At 45.1% G+C, this 20371-nt stretch overlaps 1 protein-coding gene across 6 annotated transcripts in view; it reads left to right on the forward strand.

The window, feature by feature from the left end:
• Positions 1 to 7164: 7164 nt before the first annotated feature.
• Positions 7165 to 20371, forward strand: part of CACNA2D4 (calcium voltage-gated channel auxiliary subunit alpha2delta 4) — a 1002329-nt gene continuing 989122 nt past the window's right edge. For all 6 annotated transcript variants that reach the window (XM_085652199.1, XM_085652201.1, XM_085652202.1 and 3 more), the window contains exon 1: positions 7165 to 8495. In XM_085652199.1, the coding sequence (XP_085508325.1) occupies positions 8347 to 8495 (149 nt within the window). In that variant the 5' untranslated portion in view covers positions 7165 to 8346. The remainder of the gene's footprint in view (positions 8496 to 20371) is intronic.

The following is a 20371-nucleotide window of genomic DNA, read 5'->3' on the forward strand; positions in this document are numbered from 1 at the left end:
AATTGTGATCCCATGTTATCCTGTGGTACTGAATCCAGCTGTTATATTATTTCAGGTACCATATGAGGCAGAATGGTTTGCAGTCATAGATTTATGTCAGGCATTTTTCTCCATACCGTTGCACGAAGAAAGCCAGTTTTTATTTGCATTTAGGATGGATGATCGTGTGTTAACGTGGTGTTGAATCCCTCAAGGGTATACAGAAAGCCCCTCTATCTTTAGTCAGAGTCTGAAAAAGAATCTTGAAGGGCTGGTGATGCCTCAGAGGTCAGTCCTAATTCAGTACATAAACGACCTTTTGGTCGCTTCAGAAACTGAGGATGCTTGCAGGATCGATACTGTGGCTTTGCTGAATCATCTGGCAGAGAATGGACACAAAGTGTCCCCAAACAAACTTCAGTATTGTCTGACTGAAGTTCAGTATTTAGGTCACTGGATTGAGAAGGGAAAACGAAGAGTGTTACCAGATCGCATAGAGACGGTTCTGCAAATGGGAACTCTGAAAACACAAAAAGAAGTCTGCATGTTTTTGGGAATGGTCGGCTATTGTCGACAGTGGATCCCAAATCTTTCCTTGCAAGCAGAGCCACTATTGAGATTGACTCGAAAGGACATTAGTGATACGGTACCATGGGATAACGATTGCTTGAAAGCCTTCTACGAGCTGAGAGAGAGCCTGTGTCGTGCTTCAGCTCTGGGAATGCCAGACTATAACAAAGCGTTTTCGCCCATTTGCTGTGAGAAGGAGGGATGTGCGTTAGTGGTCCTCGTACAGACACATGGAGGTGCCCGTAGGCCAGTGGCTTACTTTCCAGCTACACTAGATCCAGTAGCTTCTGCGTTGGCCGAATGTCTCAAATCCGTTGCTGCAACAGGTGTCAGTGTTGAGAGATGTAAAAGCATAGTGATGGGTTATCCCCTTATTGTTTGTGCCACATTCAGTAGAACTGTTAATGACAAGAAGCAAGACACAGTTTCTAATGAATAACAGACTTACAAAGTATGAACAGGTTATATTGGCTTCTGAAAATGTTACACTGAGACGTTGTACCACCTTGAATCCTGCTACATTGTTACCTGTTCCACAAGAGGGAGAAGAGGATTGTGAAGAGCATGACTGCTTTGATGTTACTGAGCTATCTACCAAACCTAGACCTGACATTGTTGATGAACCTCTGCCTGAATCTGACTTGATCCTTTTTGTTGATGGCTCATGTTTAAGAGACAATGAAGGGTGTTTGAGAGCAGCGTTTGCTGTGTGCACCATCTTGGGGGTGGTGGAAGCTGCCTGTTTGCAAAGAGCATACTCAGCTCAGGTGGCTGAAATTATTGCTCTGATACGTGCTTGTACCATCTCGAATGGAGTCCGAGAGACTATCTGTACGGACAGCCAATATGGGTTTGGAGTGGTTCATGATTTCGGGCAGTTGTGGTCACAGAGGGGATTATTGACATCTTCAGGTTCCCCAATCCGTAATGGAGAATATGTACGCCAATTGTTGGAGGCGTTGCAGAAACCTAAAGAGATTGCAGTTGTAAAATGTGCAGCCCATAGGAAAGGAGAGGATTTTGTCATGAAAGGAAATAACTACGCAGATGAAGCAGCTAGTTTTTGTGCTATACGTGTTTGTGTTTTCAATGTAGAGTATATAGGAGAGAGCACAGAAGAGACTTAGCTCAGCATGATGTTAGCTGTAGCCGATACTTAGGATGAAGTCTCAGAGGAGGAAGCTGCATCATGGGTTAGAGCAGGCTGTGAAAAGAGAGAAGATGGCATTTGGGTGTCAAATAGATGACAGAGCAGTACTACCCAATTGTTTTTTGAGCCCAATGGCAAGGCAGATTCATGGAGCTGTTCATTTTGGGAGAGATGCCATGGTGCGAGTGTTTCGGCAAACTTGGTTTAACCCACGATTTTGCGTGAATTCTGAAGCAGTGTGTCACAGGTGTGTTACTTGTCAGCAAATTAATGTTGGAAAGAGAACTGTGGTTGCGATGAGTCACATTGGAAGATCAGGAGGTCCTCTCAATAGGATACAATTGGACTTTATTGAGATGCCGAGGTGCAATAGGCTAAGATATGTTTTGGTGGTGGTGTGTATCTTCTCACGTTGGGTTGAGGCATATCCAACTAGACGATGTGACAGTCTCACAGTGGCAAAACTGCTCTTAAGGGAACTGATACCACGTTTTGGATTTCCGGTCTCAGTGGAGACACATAGTGGAACACACTTCCATAATGAAATCATGAAATTGTTGTGTACAGTTTTGAACATTGATTAGAGATTGGACTGTAGTTACAGGCCAGAGGCTTCTGGTCTTGTAGAGAAGATAAATGGCACTATCAAAAAGAGGGTGTCAAAAGTTTGTTCGTCAACCTCATTGAAATGGCCAGATGCGCTGCCATTGGTGTTGATGAGTCTGCGTAGTACTCCTGATAGAAGGACAGGGCTCTCTCCCCATGAGATATTGATGGGAAGAGCTATGCGATTGCCTACGGTGCCAGCTACAGCATTGATAAACATCACAGATGATTTAGTATTGGATTATTGTAGGGGACTGGCTGATGTGGATAATTCTGTGTTCCACCAGGTCGAGGCTGCGACTGCATCCACCTCGAGAGACCTGCTGCATGATCTTAACCCTGGTGACTGGGTGCTGGTATGAAAGCACGTGAGGAAGAGCTGCCTTGATGCTCGCTGGCGAGGACCATATCAGGTGAATTTGGTCACAAGTACAGCTGTGAAGTGTGGAGGGTTACTGAACTGGATTCACGCTTCACATACTCGTCGAGTTCCAGAGCCTGTGGAGGAAACAACTCCCCTTGTCCCAAGAAGAGCGACTGAGAATGCAATAGACAATGAAGGAACAGGTCCGGTTGTGAGCATTTGTGATGAGGATGAACAATCAACTGAGCCAGAAAGAAGAGATCAAGCTGTTTCAGAGTTGAGTTCAGAACCTGAAATAGACGAGATTGCAGAAGTGAACTTTGAACCAGATTGTAGTGAGCGGCCTACTGCAGAAGGATCAGATCGGAGGAGAGCAGGTGCTGAAGCAGAAAAGTGGCCGACAAGAAAAGAAAGGCTAAACATAAGGTTTGCATCTGAGAAAAATCTCGCTCCAATTCCTTAAACGTCTGAATCGGATCAAAGTGAAACCGAAGAGAGATCGGAGGTCTAAGACGATCCACAAGGGAGAGGGTACCGTCTCAAAAGTACGCATCTCCTGAGTGGACATACCTGGTCGCCGATGCAGAGACCGAGGAATTCCGGGAGGTTGGGGACTGGCACAGTGAGTTATGTAGGGGACACCCTATCGATTGATATTAAGTTGCTGGTACCTGGAGTTGAGGCTTTTGGAGTCCTAATACTGACAGTCCATGATCCACCAAGGCTGAGTTGTTTGCGATTTTTGATCCTTAACCAGGTTGCTTTCCCTACTTTTGGTCGACAGCCCACTGCACAGGAGCTGGGAGAAATTCGTGCAGAGATTCTGCAGCTTGTTCTTACCGTACGTTTATCTAATATCATTAATGATGATGCTTGAACTGTGGAAGAACTTGTTAGGCTTTAGAAAGAAGATAACCTAGACCCAAGTGGAAGAAGATTTAAAATTAGGGACTTTCAGTAGAAGAAGAACTGAGGGCTTGGGCTGACTACATCTCTACAATAGGTTTAGCACTATTGGACTGAATATTGCAACGATCGAATGGACAAGAGAAATAAAAGGACATTGTAAATAACAGGATAAGGCATAGAAAAGAAAAAAAAAGACTTTTGTTGATTTTGTTTGAGCCTCAAGACCAATCAGTGTTCAAAAATGGAATCTGGAAACTCAGGACGCAAACAGAAATGCATAATTGATACCCTTATTGCTTTGGTTCTTATTATCATAATTGTGGTGATTGTTACATCTTTAGTTGAGTATCAAAATGCTGAAGGTAAGGGGGAACAGGCGACACTCACACCACCTGTCTCAGATTTAGAAGGGGGTGCATTCGCAAAAGATAGAGAGAGATGATCAGGGAAACTAGTCGGATGTTACACGTAGATTTGTCAAAAGGTGATTTCATGCTGAAGCATATGCTCGTTTGTTGTATGAGTACGTTGATACAATGGAAGCGAAAGACTGCTATGTGTGTATGCAACTGCCAGCATCAGTAGAAGAAGGCATTCAATACCATCATTTACCTGTGGCATATAGCATCACGTGTAGTTTATTGTTGAGCATGTTTTATAGTAAGGCACATTTTGAGTACTACTTCTTAAATTATGATGTGGTACTCTCAGAAGTTACAGTGCTTAAGTACCTAAATTAATATGATTATTAGAAAGAAGTAGAGAGGATGTCTAAGTATTTTGTGCCAACTATTACATTAGACGCATCATATTCCCATAGACATAATTTGACCTACATGTCATCTGACATCGAGAAGAAGTTTGTGGATCAGATAGAAGATCGGCATAGGCAAACTTTATTTAGACCAGACCCGAATCATAAAGTTATTCCATGGACCCAGGAAGAGTTAGATCATAAATCAAAGGGAAGCTCTGGTCCAATAGCTTTAGACTTTCAGCAAAAAGGGAAACTGTACATTAGACATCCGTCAACATATTATGAAAAGATATTTGTGGGTGAGAGTGATTGTGAACACATTTTCCTGATTGAAGAGTCCATTAGAAAGGCGCTATTGGATGAATTAACAATAGTGCCAAATGTGTATTTTGTGTGTGGCAAAAATGCTTATGTGAAATTGCCTATGAATTGGTATGGTACATGTTATTTGGCTGTGGTGTTTCCCAAAATCTTCCATGTAGATGATTTATGGTCTTTGGAAGGGAAAAGATCTCACAGAGGAAAACGTGGTGGAATTGTTGGGGATGTATTTGGAGCCATGATACCTAGTGTGGGTTTGATTTTGAACGATGTGAAAATTAGAAAGTTGGAAACGTTGGTGGATAAGCTCTCTATAAATATGGCCCAAATTCTATTACTTGCTGATGGGGAGATGGTTTCGATAAGGGCTATGGTTCTTCAAAATCGTCTTGCTTTAGATGTGTTATTAGCAAAAGCCGGAGGGGTCTGTAAATTATTGAAAGTTCAACAGTGCTGTACTTATATTCCTGACAATAGTCGGGTTATGAGGAAGTACATTAGTAACATTTCCGAGATACATAAAGACTTAAACGATCTGGCTGCTAATGGACTCTGGGAACAAATTGGTAGGGGATTTGGGAAGGTTGGAAGCTGGTGTGGAAGTCTGGGACAGGGAATAATGGGATACATCTTGAAACCTATTATAATAGCTGTCATTTGTATAATTGTACTATTGGGAGCCAGCAAGGCTTACAAATGCAAAGGGCCCGACATAATGAAAATTCCCTGAAAAAGCGTGAGCAGCAGTTAGAACGACTGAAGGACAGTCACTATCTGCACCTTAAAGGGTTAGAAAGATTTAGACTGTGGCGGCAAGCTACGACTTCTGTTTAGGTCGGTCTTTTCTACAAGGAGAAACTGTGGGAGGATAGAATGTTGGTGTTATGACACTAGTCATAAGAGGGGGAACTGGGGGAACTGATAGAGCGCTTACAGCACTCTAAATTGTATGGGTGCACTATACTTATGATTGAAACGCACTCACATGTATTTTGTCGTTTGCAGTGCTTTATAATTATTAAGATGCATTAATTCACGTTCTAGTAGCATTGAAAATGTAGTGCGCACATTCAAGTAGGATTTTACATGTATTAGAGAAACGTATCATTCCTGTATGTGTAATGTGCAGGATGAAATTATATCCATGTAATGTAATCGTGTTTAGTTTAAGTTTCCTGAATTGTAGGCCCAAATGTTGTTGTTAGTTTTGTTTCCCCTTGGTTGTTCAAGAAATAATTAAATGAATCCTTTTTGTGCTCAAAGACAGTGTGTTCTCATCCTACTGCAGGTGCAGGAATTCGGCCTTGTTACTCTTAGATTTAAGGAGATACCCGGAATGTATTTGAAGAAGTCTGGAAGGTGAGAAGGGAGGACTCCTTTCGTGCCTGGCCTATCTGAAGCCCAAGGCCACTGGAAGACGAAGAAAAATTAATTAAGGCTCCTGTGGAAAGCTACCGAAAACATAGCATTGGAAAGTTTTATCATATGATGTATTAGAGGCTGAACTTTGTCTTTTTGTATGATGTGTAGGGACAGATTTGAGGGTCTTCGGCTTGTTTACGGAGGAGAAGGAGCATCTTAGAGCGAGCTCCATAGCTTTAAGCTATCAGATCTATTTGACGTGAGTACTTCTTAGGAAGTCAACACGTGCTGACACCTTTGGAATATGACAAGAGAGATTGATAGGACCCTCATTTAGAGCAGTGTAGGGAAAGAGATTTTGTTTTTGTTTTCCTCCCAGATGAAAAGGGAATTGGACTCAGCTTCTGTTCTATGCTGTATTCTGATCATGGAGTTCATCACTTTATGCTTTTTATGACGAATTAATTATATTCGTAGACTCGGCTCTGTATTGATTTTCATGTATCTATATACTCTAATATTGAGGTGTGTTTATATTCAATTATTTTTGGCCTTATAATAAACCAACAGAATTAAAATTCGGAGTCTGTGGTCCTTTAGAATATGACTAAATTGACAGTATAACCGTGAATTGTTTTACCCCCCTCCACCCTTTTAGCAAGCAAATAAAAGACCATCAGTCACAACTTTAGCAGAGAAAACAGGGATTACTAGTTGGCGTAATCACAGGCGTAATTTTTACGAACTAAACTGTGAGCATGTTATCAATTTCCGAGGAATTAAATTACTGAGTCATCCCTCTGGGGATCACATCTAGCTGTGACCCAGAGGTCTCTGCAGCAGGCGCATTTATCCACGGAGCTAGCTAGAGCCCAGGATGTTTAAAGCCATGTACCAGGATGTTTAAAGCCATGTACCAGGATGTTTAAAGCCATGTATCCTGCGTACAAGGGGCCCCGAGCCCGATAAAGTGACAGGACGGCGTGTAACGCCGCGCTTCCCAGAGGCACCAGAGATCAGCCCCGCAGCCCACCCTCTCCCCCTTATAAGGCGGCTGCCCTCGCAGGCTGCCCAGCCATTGGGCGGGCTCAGCCCCTGTCTCCAGAAATCAGAGTAATCCTCTGTGACTTTATCCCACTCCACCTCCGGGGAGCTGCTGTTCCTGCTTCTGCGCGCTGTGGGATTAGCGCCCGTGGATTATTGCTGGCGCACGGAGGGACAGAAGCCCCTCCGCGCTCTCTGATGACTACGGCTCCCCGGACGCAGCGGCCCCGGCTCGGAGCGCCAACGACCTGCGCCCTCTCCTCGGCCTGACTCCGTCCTTCACCTCCGGTCCTCGCCACGTCCCGGGACAGCGCGCGCCGGCCTCGCGCTCCAGAGACTTTTGGGCTCTTTGGCGACTCACTTGCTTTTCTCAGAATCCTCCACTCCCGGGATCCCGCAATGGGTTGTCTCTGATAGACCATCCATCACATCTTCTTCTTTGGACGAACCCCAGCAGTGCACCCGAGGCAGAGAGGCGGTCATCCCCGTTCACGAGTTCCACGTGCATGGTACCCCGAGCGCCTTGAGGCCGGATCATCGCGCGTCCTTAACTCTGCACAAACCAGCGGTGCCCTGCACTGACTGCAACGGGCAGGTGTGCCCTGATCCCCTGAGCGGGCACGGACCCTTCCATAGCCAAAACCCGGCACCGAGTCACCTGAAAACACACCCTGGCCTTCAACTTCATACGGGATCCGCGCCCTATGACCCTTAAATGCAGGCGCGGGTACAGAGGCTTATGAGGGTTTCAGCAAAATGAAGAGCCCCGGGCTCTCCCCTGCTTGCATGGCTAACCTTAGCAATCAGTAGACATCATCGAAACAAACTTTGACCACGAGGGTGGGATGACGCCAACATCCAGAAGCCATTTACATTTACCAAAGAGACTCGGTAACCTGGATACCATGTCTTGGGTCCTTGCCTAGCGCCTTATTGCAACTGACAAGCACTTTATATATTGACACTACACGTATCAATGCCCACCTCAATGAAACTCCTTCTGTTGTCCTCGAATGAATGAATTGTTGAGTTGGGCGCATCTTCTTTTGAACCTCTGGCCAACCAGTCGGTCACACTCAGATTTGCATACCCCGCATTCAACCTACCAAACTGGCACCAGCTGGGGGGAGAAGGCGCTGCCCGCTTACCTGCCTTCGATGATTGACACCAGGCGGACACCTCACCTTCTTCTGTAACCCCCATGGGAGGGGACCACGCCGGGCTTGCGTTGGGCAGATTAAGTGTCTTTCAGACTGTTGGCGCCTCAGCTGGTGGTTTCCAGCCATGGATTGGCAGAGAAAGAAGACAGGGCACCATGGCTGGAGCCAGGGGTGGCGGACGTGGAAGCTGTGGGCCTTACTGTGGATTGTGGTGCCCAGCTGTCCGATGCCCGCGGCGGCTGTGCTGAAGCCAGGGACCCTGCCGGTGGAAACGTAAGCTCTCCGTCTATCCTTAGACTTCAAGGCAACCGACGCAAAAATATCCAATTTTTAATCGTTTCGGCTTATGTTGTAATGCTGCCAAAGAGTCGAGCATGGAGGAAAAGTCAGTTAGCGCTTACTCAGTGGTCCTTTCTGCGCGAGGCGCATGGCTTGTTCGATTGCATTTATTTGTATGTGGTTATGATCTTGTCACAGGCCCGTTTTTTGCCGCTAGCGTAGACTGTAATCAGATGCAGAGACGCTGCTCGTCGCCAGAGACATTTCGAGGCTGGCTCCAGTCCGGGGGTGGATGGGTTAATGGGAGTCCGCAGCCAGAGAGGTGCTTTTATTCCATTTCACATTCAGTCTCTGCAACTTATTTTTCTGCGATTTTTCCAATTCCATTTGTTGTATTGAACAGAAAACAGGAACATTTGGCACGGTCGGCCTGGGGCCTGCTGTTGCATCACTCCTACGACGCTGTGGTGCCGGCCAGGAGTTAGCTTGCTTTGCGAAGGAGATATGTGCGCTGTGGGTTTATCTGTGTGTGCGCGCATGAGCATTACATATATGTAAGCATGTCTAGCTGGGAGAGTCACTCTGTGAGACCATGTGCTCCTGCGTGTGTGCTATTTCGCGTCAGTAATGTCTGCATGCAACCGTGTGTGTTTCTTCGATGTGGGTGACGTGCCGCCGTGTTGCCCGCACCTATGCTCATGATGGCTGCATGACCGGAGATGCATAACGAAACATTCTGCCTTTGCTTTTAAGCGCATGTGTGTGTGGTTGTGTGTGTGTGGTTGAGTGTGTGTGTGGTTGTGTGTGTGGTTGTGGTTATGTTGTGTGTGGTTGTGTGTGGTTGTGTGGGTGGCTGTGTGTGGTTGTGTGTGTGGTGTGTGTGTGTCTGCTTGTGGTTGTGTGTGTGGTTGTGTGTGTGGTTGGGTGGTTGCGTGTGGTTGTGTGTGTGTTTGTGGTTGTGTGTGTGTGTGTGTGGTTGTGTGTGGTTGTGTGTGTGTGGTTCTGTATGTGTGGTTGTGTGTGTGTGGTTGTGTGTGTGTGTTTGTGTGTGGTTGTGTGTGTTTGTGTGGTTGTGTGTGTGTGGTTGTATGTGTGGTTGTGTGTGTGTGTGGTTGTGTGTGTGTGGTTGTGTGTGGTTGTGTGTGGTTGTGTGTGTGGTTGTGTGTGTGTGGTGTGTGTGTGGATGTGTGTGGTTGTTTGTGTGGTTGTGTGTGTGGTTGTGTGTGTTGTCTTTGTGGTTGTGTGTGTGTGTGTGTGTAATTGTGTGTGGTTGTGTGTGTGTGGTTGTGTGTGTGTTGCCTTTGTGGTTGTGTGTGTGGTTGTGTGTGTGGCTGTGTGTGTGGTTGTGTGTGTGGTTGAGTGTGTGTGTGTGTTTGTATGTGTGGTTGTGTGTGTGGTTGTGTGTGTGGTTGGTTGTGGTGGATGTGTGTGTGGTTGTGTGTGCGGTTGTGGGTGTGTGTGTGTTGTGTTTGTGGTTGTGTGTGTGTGGTTGTGGGTGTGTGTGGTTGTGTGTGGTTGTGTGTGTGTGTGGTTGTGGGTGTGGTTGTGTGTGTGTGGTTGTGTGTGGTTGTGTGATTACACATCACATAATTACACTGTATTCAATACAACATAAATACACCCCACATACCACTCTGTGACACATATTAACACAACACAATTACACTGTACTCAATGCAACAGAAATACACACCTTTCACTCAAGTTTGTGCTATATAAAAAAAAAAAAAAAAATAACAATTGCAATTGCAGGTCTCACATTACTGAATCTTTGAGCTGCTATTGGTGTTGCATTATTTTTAGAAATGCCAACAGCTCAAACTTTAATAATGCGAGACCTGTTGCATTGAAAATGCTTGTTTGTCTTGTGTCTGACAATGTCTCCTCGGTCTTAGAGAACCTGATAGTGAATGTTGTTGGGTGTTTGGCAGTGCCTGGGTGTTATTTTACATCTGTTACTAGCTGCGCCTGACTTTCCATTGGCGTGTATCTTGGTGTCAGTGATTGTTTGATGGGTGTCATACATTTTCATTGGTCTTTGGTTGTCTGATACTGGTTGCTACTCTTCGGTTAATTTTATAGTTTATGTTTGTCTTTGTCTCGAGATGTTGTTTGTTCATGATAAGTTTCTGACTTGAGGTTCACAATTCCTCCTCTGACCCTGGATCGCCACATGATGCGCCCAGCCTAGCTGGTGCTGTGGGTGTATTTCAGTTTGATAGACACCATGGCTGCATAGGTGTTTGTATGTCTCTCCAAGGAGAGCAGAGACTTCGAAACATATGTATGACTTGTGTGCATGATGTGCCGAGTATTACACACAGTACCAGGATAATGTTTGCTGTGCAACAAACTGCAACACAACATTTATATTTGTAAGAGCTACTCAAAGTTAACAGTTGAGCAAAAAGGGGTTTCACCACTCATCCAGTTCCTTTTGTGCTGAATAGGATTGAAAATGTTAATGGCACGACAATGGCTTAGTTTTTCATCTAGCTCAACGCTGAGGGTTACTCTGAAGCTCAGGAAGAGAACACAATTTGTCCAGAATCACACAATTTGGTCCAGTGAGAAAACAGGTTAGAACTAGGGATCCTAGTGTTTCATTTGCCAATTTAAAGGGCATGTACACTTTTTCAATATTGGTTCATGTTAGTCTCTACTATTAACATTTTATCTTCCGCTTGATGTACCAATCAAAGCACCCTTTGATAGCTTTTTAGTAGTGATTTTTAGGTCGAGCCTAGAGGCAGCGCACATGCGCTGCTCTGCGAGGCATGCTGTATTGGAATATGCACTTGAAGCCCCGCCCACTATCTGCCCATATTTGTCATTGGCTTGTATTGTGTTCTATTGTAATTGCATTTATATAGTGCTTACTACCCCTGACGAGGTGTCGAAGTGCTTTTTCAGCGAGTAGCACGCTACTCCGGAACCCATAAAGGATTAGTGTTGAATTAGTATAGTGAAATATGAAAGTAATTTGAGTACTGGATAGGTTAGTCAGTTATTTGGATTCAGAAGGATAGCGGAAGGATAGAAAAGGTAAAAAAGGTCTGTATTTATATAACGCTTGTTACCCCTGATGAAGCGCTTTTTTGGCGAGTAGCACGCTACTCCAGAAAACCGTAAAGGATTGGTAGTGAATTAGTAAAATGAAATATGAAAGTAATTTGAGTGGTTGATATGAGTCAGTTATTTGAAGTGAGAATGATAGCGGAGGGATAGAAGAGGGAAAAAGGTTTGCATTTATATAGTGCTTGTTACCCCTGATGGGGTGTTGAAGCGCTTTTTTGGTGTGTAGCAAGCTACTCCGGAACCCATACAGGATTAGTGTTGAAAATTAGTATAGTGAAATATGAAAGTAATTTGAGTGGTGGATATGTTTTTCAGTTATTTGGATAGAGAAAGGTAGCAGTCATTGTCCTTCGTAAATGTTGACTTCTGATTCGTATATAGGCTTGTTAGTCCCTCCTTAGTACCGCCTTGTCTTCATTTGTAACCTCCCATAGCGACTGGCCCTTTTACTTCGGTTGTTACATGGTACGTGTTATTTATTCTGTAAGCACTATTTTCTTTATTGCGTTTCTCTTACTCCAGGCAGGACATGCGCTGCTACAGCTGGAACCGCTTGTGTTTTTTTTAAGCAATACGGTCGCGCTTTATCTTATCTTATGTGTTTTTAAATTAACAACATGGGCGCCTGCTTTCTCCTTAACCCGGACGCCCGCTTTCAATCACATGGGTGCCCACTTTCAATAACAACACGGGCGCCCACTTTCACTGTAACACGGGTGCCCGCTTTCACTTTAACACGGTGTCCACTTTCACATGCTCCACCACCCCACTCTTTCTAGTTTGCTAGCAGCTTTCCGTATGGCCGGCTGCTGTTACTTTATTATGTTTCTCTTTTTATTTGTGCCACTATCAGCTTTGCCCAGCAGAGACCCTGGTATACACACCGACGGGGCAAGTTAGTGGTAGCCACCTGTGCGGTGGTGCACAGGCGCTGTAGGCATCAGTGCCCTCCGCCTGTACCCACGTTCACTCTCATCTTTACCCGCTCTGCGGGCATAGCATACTTTTTGCAGACATGATGACAGCGCCAACGAACTTATGCATGCACATCTAGGGCCAGAATCACTTGTGGCACATATTTGGCTAGGGTCACAAGCACTTTATATACATTTTAGTGCACCTTCCCTAGTGCACACTCGTGTAGGGGTATCAATATGCTCGTGTGCACATATGGGTACTCGCACCCTTTTTTACCCACATTTAAGGGTCGTTGCGTCCTTATGTGCACAGTTGTCTACACTCCCTCACCCACTCCCCTTCCCCGAGCCCTGGTACCCCCTCATCACCAGAGGAAGGACACATCAGGACAGTATATGGTTTCAAAATGAAATACCCCTTTAGGGTTGTGTTCTCGCTGTTTCTATAAATTTCAGCATCGGTACGCCTATTATCTATATGTATAGCTAAAGCAGCATTAAGAACTTATGTAAACCGCCCTACCATGACGCATGATTGTAAGGACTGTTTGTTTCATTCCTGATGGACTTTTCTAATTTAGACTTCCGTGTGTCGCATGTGCACGGTAAGTGACGTGGCTGGAATGTCCTTAAACATTTCCGATCCACCCTCAGATGGGCCACAAAGGTGACTTCCCCAACATGATGGGAAAAAAACCCACATCGAGGAACTGATAGTGAAGGAGAGTACCACAACCTATAGGTGAGGGTGCATTAGTTATCCATGCTGCACTATGCATATGAGATGTGCCCCCCCTTCTTGCCTAGCGGTGTCCCATTTTTAATAAGGTATATATAGCATCTGCACTGAATTCAGTAATACATATTTTTTCCGGTTGAGAGGACTTTTTTTTATTGTAAAGCCTTTGTTACACTGCGACTTTAAGCTTTTAGTTTTCTGCTTTTGGGTTTTTTGCTTCTTGGTACATCATTCTCTTCAGTCCCTCTGACTCACTTATCTCTCATCTCCATCGCTTTTTCTTTCACTCTCCTAGCCTTCTTTTCTACTTCTGTCTTCCACACCCTTTTTAGGTCGCAGCCTAGTCTGGCTTGCTAAAACCATCTTTGGGACATTTAGAAAGCTATCCTAGGAATGCCTTCTGCCCATTGCATACCATTGGCTTTATGGTTTGTAACTCACATTTGCTTGTTTTAATGTAATTTGGTTGTGGTTCTTTTATATTAACTGCATAGTTTTATTGTGATGCACATGTATCCTCGGAGTTTTGATAGTCTACAGATAAATGCTATAATTTGGCTGTATGCGAAAATCTAGCATCGCATGTGTGCTGTACAGTTAAGTGCATTTGTGTGTGCTTTTAGTGCACCGCTCAAGGGGGCGGTAGTAATGGACTTTGAGAGCACCAACAAATCTGATTCCAACCACTGCAGATAAATATCAAAACTTGGTAGGCGCAGTTTCATATGAGGATTTCCAGAAGTAGCCCACAACATTTTTAAAGTGTATATGTCACATTGCATCCATCTTTGTTAATAATATCTACCCCGCGCTAATTGTAATGCACTATCTGCCAGTCACAAGGTTGCCCTGATGCACGTGTGATCTTCTGCAGTCTGGAAACATTAGTTTTGAGAACCATGTTTTCAAACCCCCTCTCCCATTACTACTTTCAATCCCCCTCATCCTCTCAACTTTGCTTTCAGTTCTCTCCCACCCTCACTTAGTTGCTTCAATTGACCTACCCCTCCTGTTGTTGCTTTTAATTCCCAAATGCCACCAAGGAAGAAGAATCGGGTGGCAGAGGCAAGAATGTGCTCCTGAATCAGACTGCATGACCCAGTGTGTGATGATTGTACAGCTAGTCCATTCCTAGTGGCACAGCACCCAGGATAAGGTGCTGCATGGCTAAACACTCGATAGGTCCCAAAGGCGAGACCTATTGGCTGTGCCAATGCTTGTTCTTACTTAGGTGCTGTCATCCGTTTTGTGAACTGCTACGTCCTTTCAAGAAAGAAATAACATTAGAAAAGGAGAAGAGTGAAGCGCCAGATCTGTTCCAGCAGCTACGATGCAAAGTAAATGGCCAGTTTGTCTTGAGCTTTAAAACTACAAGAGAACAAAGCTTTTTACTTTGCACTTAAGTGATGTAACGGATCCGTCAACTGCATTTCCTGGTCCCCCCTGTTGTCACTTCCTGGCCTCCTCTGATGTCACTTCCTGATTCAGGGTTTGGCGGTTGTTGACAAAGCAGAACAGGAAAGTGATTACAGACAAGGGGTTCAGGAAAGATGTGCATGTGTGCACGTTCTTCTCAAACAGACACTCCTTTGACAGGCCATGCGTCACTGCACTTTTCAATGAAACTGATGAACAACCAGTCACTCTTGTGGCGTTCACATTATTAACCTGGCCTAACACATTGAGGCAGAAAGTTCACACCTCACCACCATCTGAATTTAAACACGATCGCTTGTAGAGTTTAAAGCGATGGGCTAGGAGAATATGTGATTGGTTTAAGGAATTTCTCTGCATGTCTTGAGGTGTCACAATATAAGTAAGTGCTGTAAGTCCCTGAGAGTCGGCTACATTAGTAAGTGCTTGTTAATGTATGTGTCTGTTGGTGAGTGTTCTGTGTATGCTGAAATCTGTCTGGTGATAGTGAACGGTCTCTCATGGTTTGGTAGTTTTTCGGAGTGAGAAGTAATTAGCATATTAGATGACATTACAGCGTAGGATGTCGCTGAGTTATTGAAGTCAATAACAAAACAGAACGTGACCAGCAAAAAGTAAAAGAAAATCAACATGTAACATGAATAGACTAACACTAAGACACCACAAAAGGAGTTTTAAGGGTTATAACAAGTAGTGGAACCTCCCTTTAAATATCAAGGTCTGCCATAGGTCTCCCCTGAGATATAATCCCATCCTATAGCCTCTAAAGCTTCAAGGAGCTGCTTTTCACTCAGTAGAACTACGATAAGAGCTGAGTTCAGTGGGTAATTCTAAGTTGTTCCACAATGTGTGATATGTAACCTGTTGTGGGTGAAACTGCAGCCTTACTACCAAATGTGTGATTGTCACTCGTAATGAGTGAGAACTGAGATCCCTTTAGTGTTTCTTCACACATGTATAGGAGAATTCCCAGGAATCTGATGGAAGGCAGGCCTCATCTCCAAACTTGGGGATATTTCAGAGTCTGCCCCTCCGAGCAAACCCAGAAGACATTATACATGGACGGGACGTTAGGGTATGGAGAAGAAAGACTTAAGTTAAATTGGAATTTAAATAAATCCTGCAAGATAGCTGAGCAACTTAAGTGGATGCTAAAGTGCAGGGTTCCCCAAAGTCGGTCCTGGAGGGTCGGATCCATGCCAGATTTTTAAGATAACTACATTTATCTAAATGGGAACATGCTAAAAATTTGGAATGGATCTGTCCCTTCAGGACCGACTTTGGAGAACCCTGCAATAGTGTTTTGCTGGCAACCTGCAGTCACGGTGCTACATTCTGGCTGGTCCAACTCAGGTTGATAAAAGTATCAGCTGCTGTTCAGTTCTTGAAGCTGGGCAAATCTAGCCTGTAACCCTGCACAGTAGAGATGCTATGTTATGCTATTTAGTGTTATGTGCATAGCACAAGCCTCGCCGGAAAGCAATAGGTGTGAAGCCCAGGAAACAATCCGTGTACATTTACTTCAGGCAGATTAAACAAAAGTCCTTTTTTTAAATATATATACATTTATTTTCAGTTTGCAAAGACAAACATTGCTGCACAGATCATATAAGTACATCCTCACTCACAGTGCATGTGGTAAACACATGCTTCATTATGCGAAAGGAGAGATAGCAGGCAACTGGGGGTCTAATCAGGGGGATACATTGGGGTAGGGGCCTGGGGATAGCGATGATGAAAGGAGTAACATATGCACATGCAGTCTGTTGAGTATTGTGTCATGGGGTTGACAACTGGTATGGATTATTTCTTGTAGTCAGTGATATCATCAGTGGCATAAGTGTTTAGAGTTAAAAGATAGGCACGGACGGGCTGCCAAATGTCCTTGGGTCTAGAGTTTGGTGATTGTAATGAGGCGTAGAGTTCACTGGTAGCATCGCAGTGCGTCATATCTTTCAGCCAATCATCCGTGTTAGGAGCCCTGCTGCTGCCCTGGTATGGGGCTGTAAGTCACTCAGCCAGCAGCAGTGCTATGGCGGTGAAAGGTCTCACTTATGCACTTAACAGCTTGACATATCCCAGGAGCGCCATCAGCAGATTTGGATCAACGGTGTGTTCTATCATGGTGGATATAAAGGCAAAAATAGCCCCCCAAAATGAAATGCATTGATAGCAGTGCAGTTCCGAACCAGATGTGCAAAATCTGCATAGTCAGCTGTGCATTTGGTGCATCGATGTGACCTTGACGCATCTAGCTGTGCCAAAGCCTTTGGCGTGTTTTACGCCCAGTGCAAGTATTTGTAGTGGAGTAGTTTGTGCTTATTGTTGGTGGAAACCAATTTCGTTTGTGTGCAACATTATCGCCAGGTTTTGTTTGGTATGGGCTGTCCCATGTCACATTCCCATGCAGCTCAGGATTTGATTATCCTCGCTGGCTTTTTCCGCAAGGCATGATTGGCAGTCGAGAGACTAATCTGCTCCTGTCCGTGGTCGATATCACTAAAGTTAGGGGGGGGTTAGCTGGTTTTTCGGGGTATGTGGTCAGTTTTTCATGTAGAGTACTGTGTAGGCGGAGGAGAACAAAGTTGTCCATGTGTGTAGAGTCCCCCATGGTTGTGAGTGCGGTGTTCATGTCCACTTTGCCATTTGTGAAGCGATCTCCCACTGTGTGCAGCAGATGAGCTACCAGAGTAGGCTGGACGAGCTTCTCCATGAGTCAGTGGTGGTCATGCATTGTTGATGAGAGCTATGTTTGGGGAGCACAGTAACCCGCCATCCAGGTATCTTTGGAGTTTGGTCCATGCCCAGCAGGTCATAGATAGTGTTTGTATGTCTGAAGGCTCGCGCGGGAGTCACGGGGGCAGGATCGAGGACAGGGGAAGTTGGTCTACCTGGTCTTGTTCTTCTTTCAAGTAGGGGAGCCTGGCGTTTTGAGGATACCAGTAAGAAGAAAAATGACAATGCGCCACTAAAGAGTATAACTGAAAATCCGGGACACCGAAACTGCCTCAGTCATGTGGGAGGGCCAGTGTCTCCCATTTGATTCTGGAACGTCGGCCCGACCATATGAGGCGTGCCAGGAGACTGCGCGGGGCGGCAAAGAAGTTATTGGTTAGTGCAATCATTATGTTTAGAACTAGGTATTAGAAGTGCAGGATTACTACCATTGTGATCTTGGCGATCCGCCCTGCAGTGGGCAATGGTAATGTGATCCATCTGTCTATCTGCGCAGTGAGTTGTTGATGGTGGGGCCATAGTTCTGACATATCACTTCCTCCTTCTGTCAGTGTAGGATGATACCCAGGTACCTGGGGGAATCCGAACACCAACGGAGGGGGTATTCCAGATCACAGGGGACTGTAGCATCTGTGAGTGGGAAAAGTTCTGATTTGCTCCAGTTTATAGAAAGGCCAGAAAGGTGCCCGTAGTAGATTTTTCTCGTATGATGGGAAAGAGATGCTTTGGAGGATATCGGACAAATAGTAAGATGTCCTCCTCATACATTGATGCCAGGAGTGGGCCTGTATGAAATTGTGGTCCTCTATGTAGGTGGCATACCTGGAAGTAGTGGATCAGGGGGCCATGGGAATAATAAAGAGCAAGGGGGCATCCTTGGCGAGTGCCCCTGATCACAAAAACATAAGTTCTTATTCTATGCGATGTTAGTGCTCTCTGAAGAGAGGGGTTTTCAGATCCTTTTTGATTTGGAGGAGAGTTGAAGCCGTTTTGCTGTTGAAGGGGAAGTTGTTCCAGGTCCTGTGAGCACGGACGGAGAATGCCTGCTTTCTAGTCTTTTCTTTCTTACATTTCTTCATCACCAGTCTAGTTATCTCCTGGCACCGGGTCCGGCACATCCTGCCTCCGGCAGTTATTTTCTAAGCTAGGTCTTTGATGAGATGTACTGAAGCATGTAGGATGCCCCTGAAGGGTGTCAAAGTGGTTGCAGGGAGGCAGCTGCATAGCGCATTTCCTTTGTCTAGGTAACAGAGGTCCGAAGTTTGTACATTCACCCTGAAGTTGGTTTTTGGTAGATGTCTTACCCTTTTTCTATTAGGGAGAGCTGCTATCACAATGCCATGGCTTTCTTTTTAAAAAAAAAATAATTATTTTTACTAAACATCATCGACATCACATACCACATCAACACATGTGCAGGAGGCAGTACATCTTCCAAGTTTCCAACTTGGGTCACAGAGAATCAAGTCACAATGAACAATATATGACCATTAGGGGGTTACAAGAGTCTCGTCTTCATTCAGTGGTGTCGGTGGGGTGCAAATATGACCTCTATATGAGATCCAAGGCCCCCACACCCTGTTCCATTTCTTGGGACACTCTCTGGCTACATAGACTGATTTTTCCCGGAACATGCACCAGTCTAAATCTTCCTTCCATTTTCCTATTGTGGGCGGTTTGTGGACCCCCCAGTTTTGTGCTATGTTTCTTTTTGCGATCATTACTGCCAGAGTTGCCCATTGCTTAGTGTAAGAGGTAAGGTCCATCAGTTCCTAAATGTTTAGGAGGCACCTGCGTGCTTCCGGCTGTAAGTCAATTGTGAGTACCTCACGAAGAGAGCGATGTAGGGCATGCCAGTAAGTTTGTATCCGTTCACATTCCCATATAATGTGGATAAAGGTGCCAACCTCCCTACATCCACGTCTGCACTCCCCACTGTCTGTCCTGCCCATACGGACCAAACTCAGCCCAGTGATGTAGATCCTGTGTAGAATTTTAAGTTGTACTAAACGTAACCTGGCCTGGATCGCCACCTCCCTCGGGGAGGAGACCGCCTCTCGCCAGTCTTCCTCATCCAGTTCTAGGCCGTCCCTCATCCATTTCTCCTTGAGGGACTGGAGCGGGTCTTCCATATTGTTAATTAGTTTTTTGTAGATCAGGGAGATGTTTTTTTCGGGAAGATGGCCATCAAGTATTCTATCCTCCAAAGGGGAGGCGTCTGGGAGTGGGGACTTACTAGTGAGGTGAGCGTGGAGGGCGTGTCGGACTTGGAGATACCTATAATGCTCAGTGTCTGTCAGGCTATATTGCTGTTGAAGGGAGGTAAAGGGGAGGATTTCATCTTTGACCCAGAGGTCTTTAATCTGAGAAATTCCAATAAGGTCACATGTATCAAACCCCTTGGTTTGCCACAGGTTTCCCAGATTTTCGGAATTCCAGAGGGGAGTTGCCAGGGTGAGTCTGCGGTCCCATCCCAGGTGTTTGTTCACCACATGCCATATGTGGACTGAGTGTGTGGTCGGACCCGTGAGGGGATATTTACTGGGCCTGGAATAGAGTGCTCTACTGTAGTCCCCTCCAGGAAGGAGCCATCTATCCATGGCGTACCCAGGGTCGTCCGGACGACCGTATATCCCCTGATTTATAGCAGCTAGATGGGTCACCCAATAATAATTTTTAATATCTGGGAGACTGATGCCGCCGTCGTACCAGTTGAGGGTGAGTTTAGCTAAGGCAATCAGGGTTTACCGTCCCATAAGAGATCTCTTTGAAGATTCTCTATCTCTTTCAAATATGATTTAGGAACTGGATCCATTGAGTTCGGGGCAGAGCCATAATTTTGTAAAGGATAGCTTTACCCAACAATGAGGGGGCAAAGACTTCCAGTTTTTGATATCTCTTTTCAATCTCTGAATTGGTGGTAGGAGGTTGTGGGTGAAGCGGAACGTGGAGCTTAATGTAATAAA

This window comes from Triturus cristatus, chromosome 4_1, assembly GCF_964204655.1.
Source record: "Triturus cristatus chromosome 4_1, aTriCri1.1, whole genome shotgun sequence".
NCBI classification, from domain to species: Eukaryota; Metazoa; Chordata; class Amphibia; order Caudata; family Salamandridae; genus Triturus; species Triturus cristatus.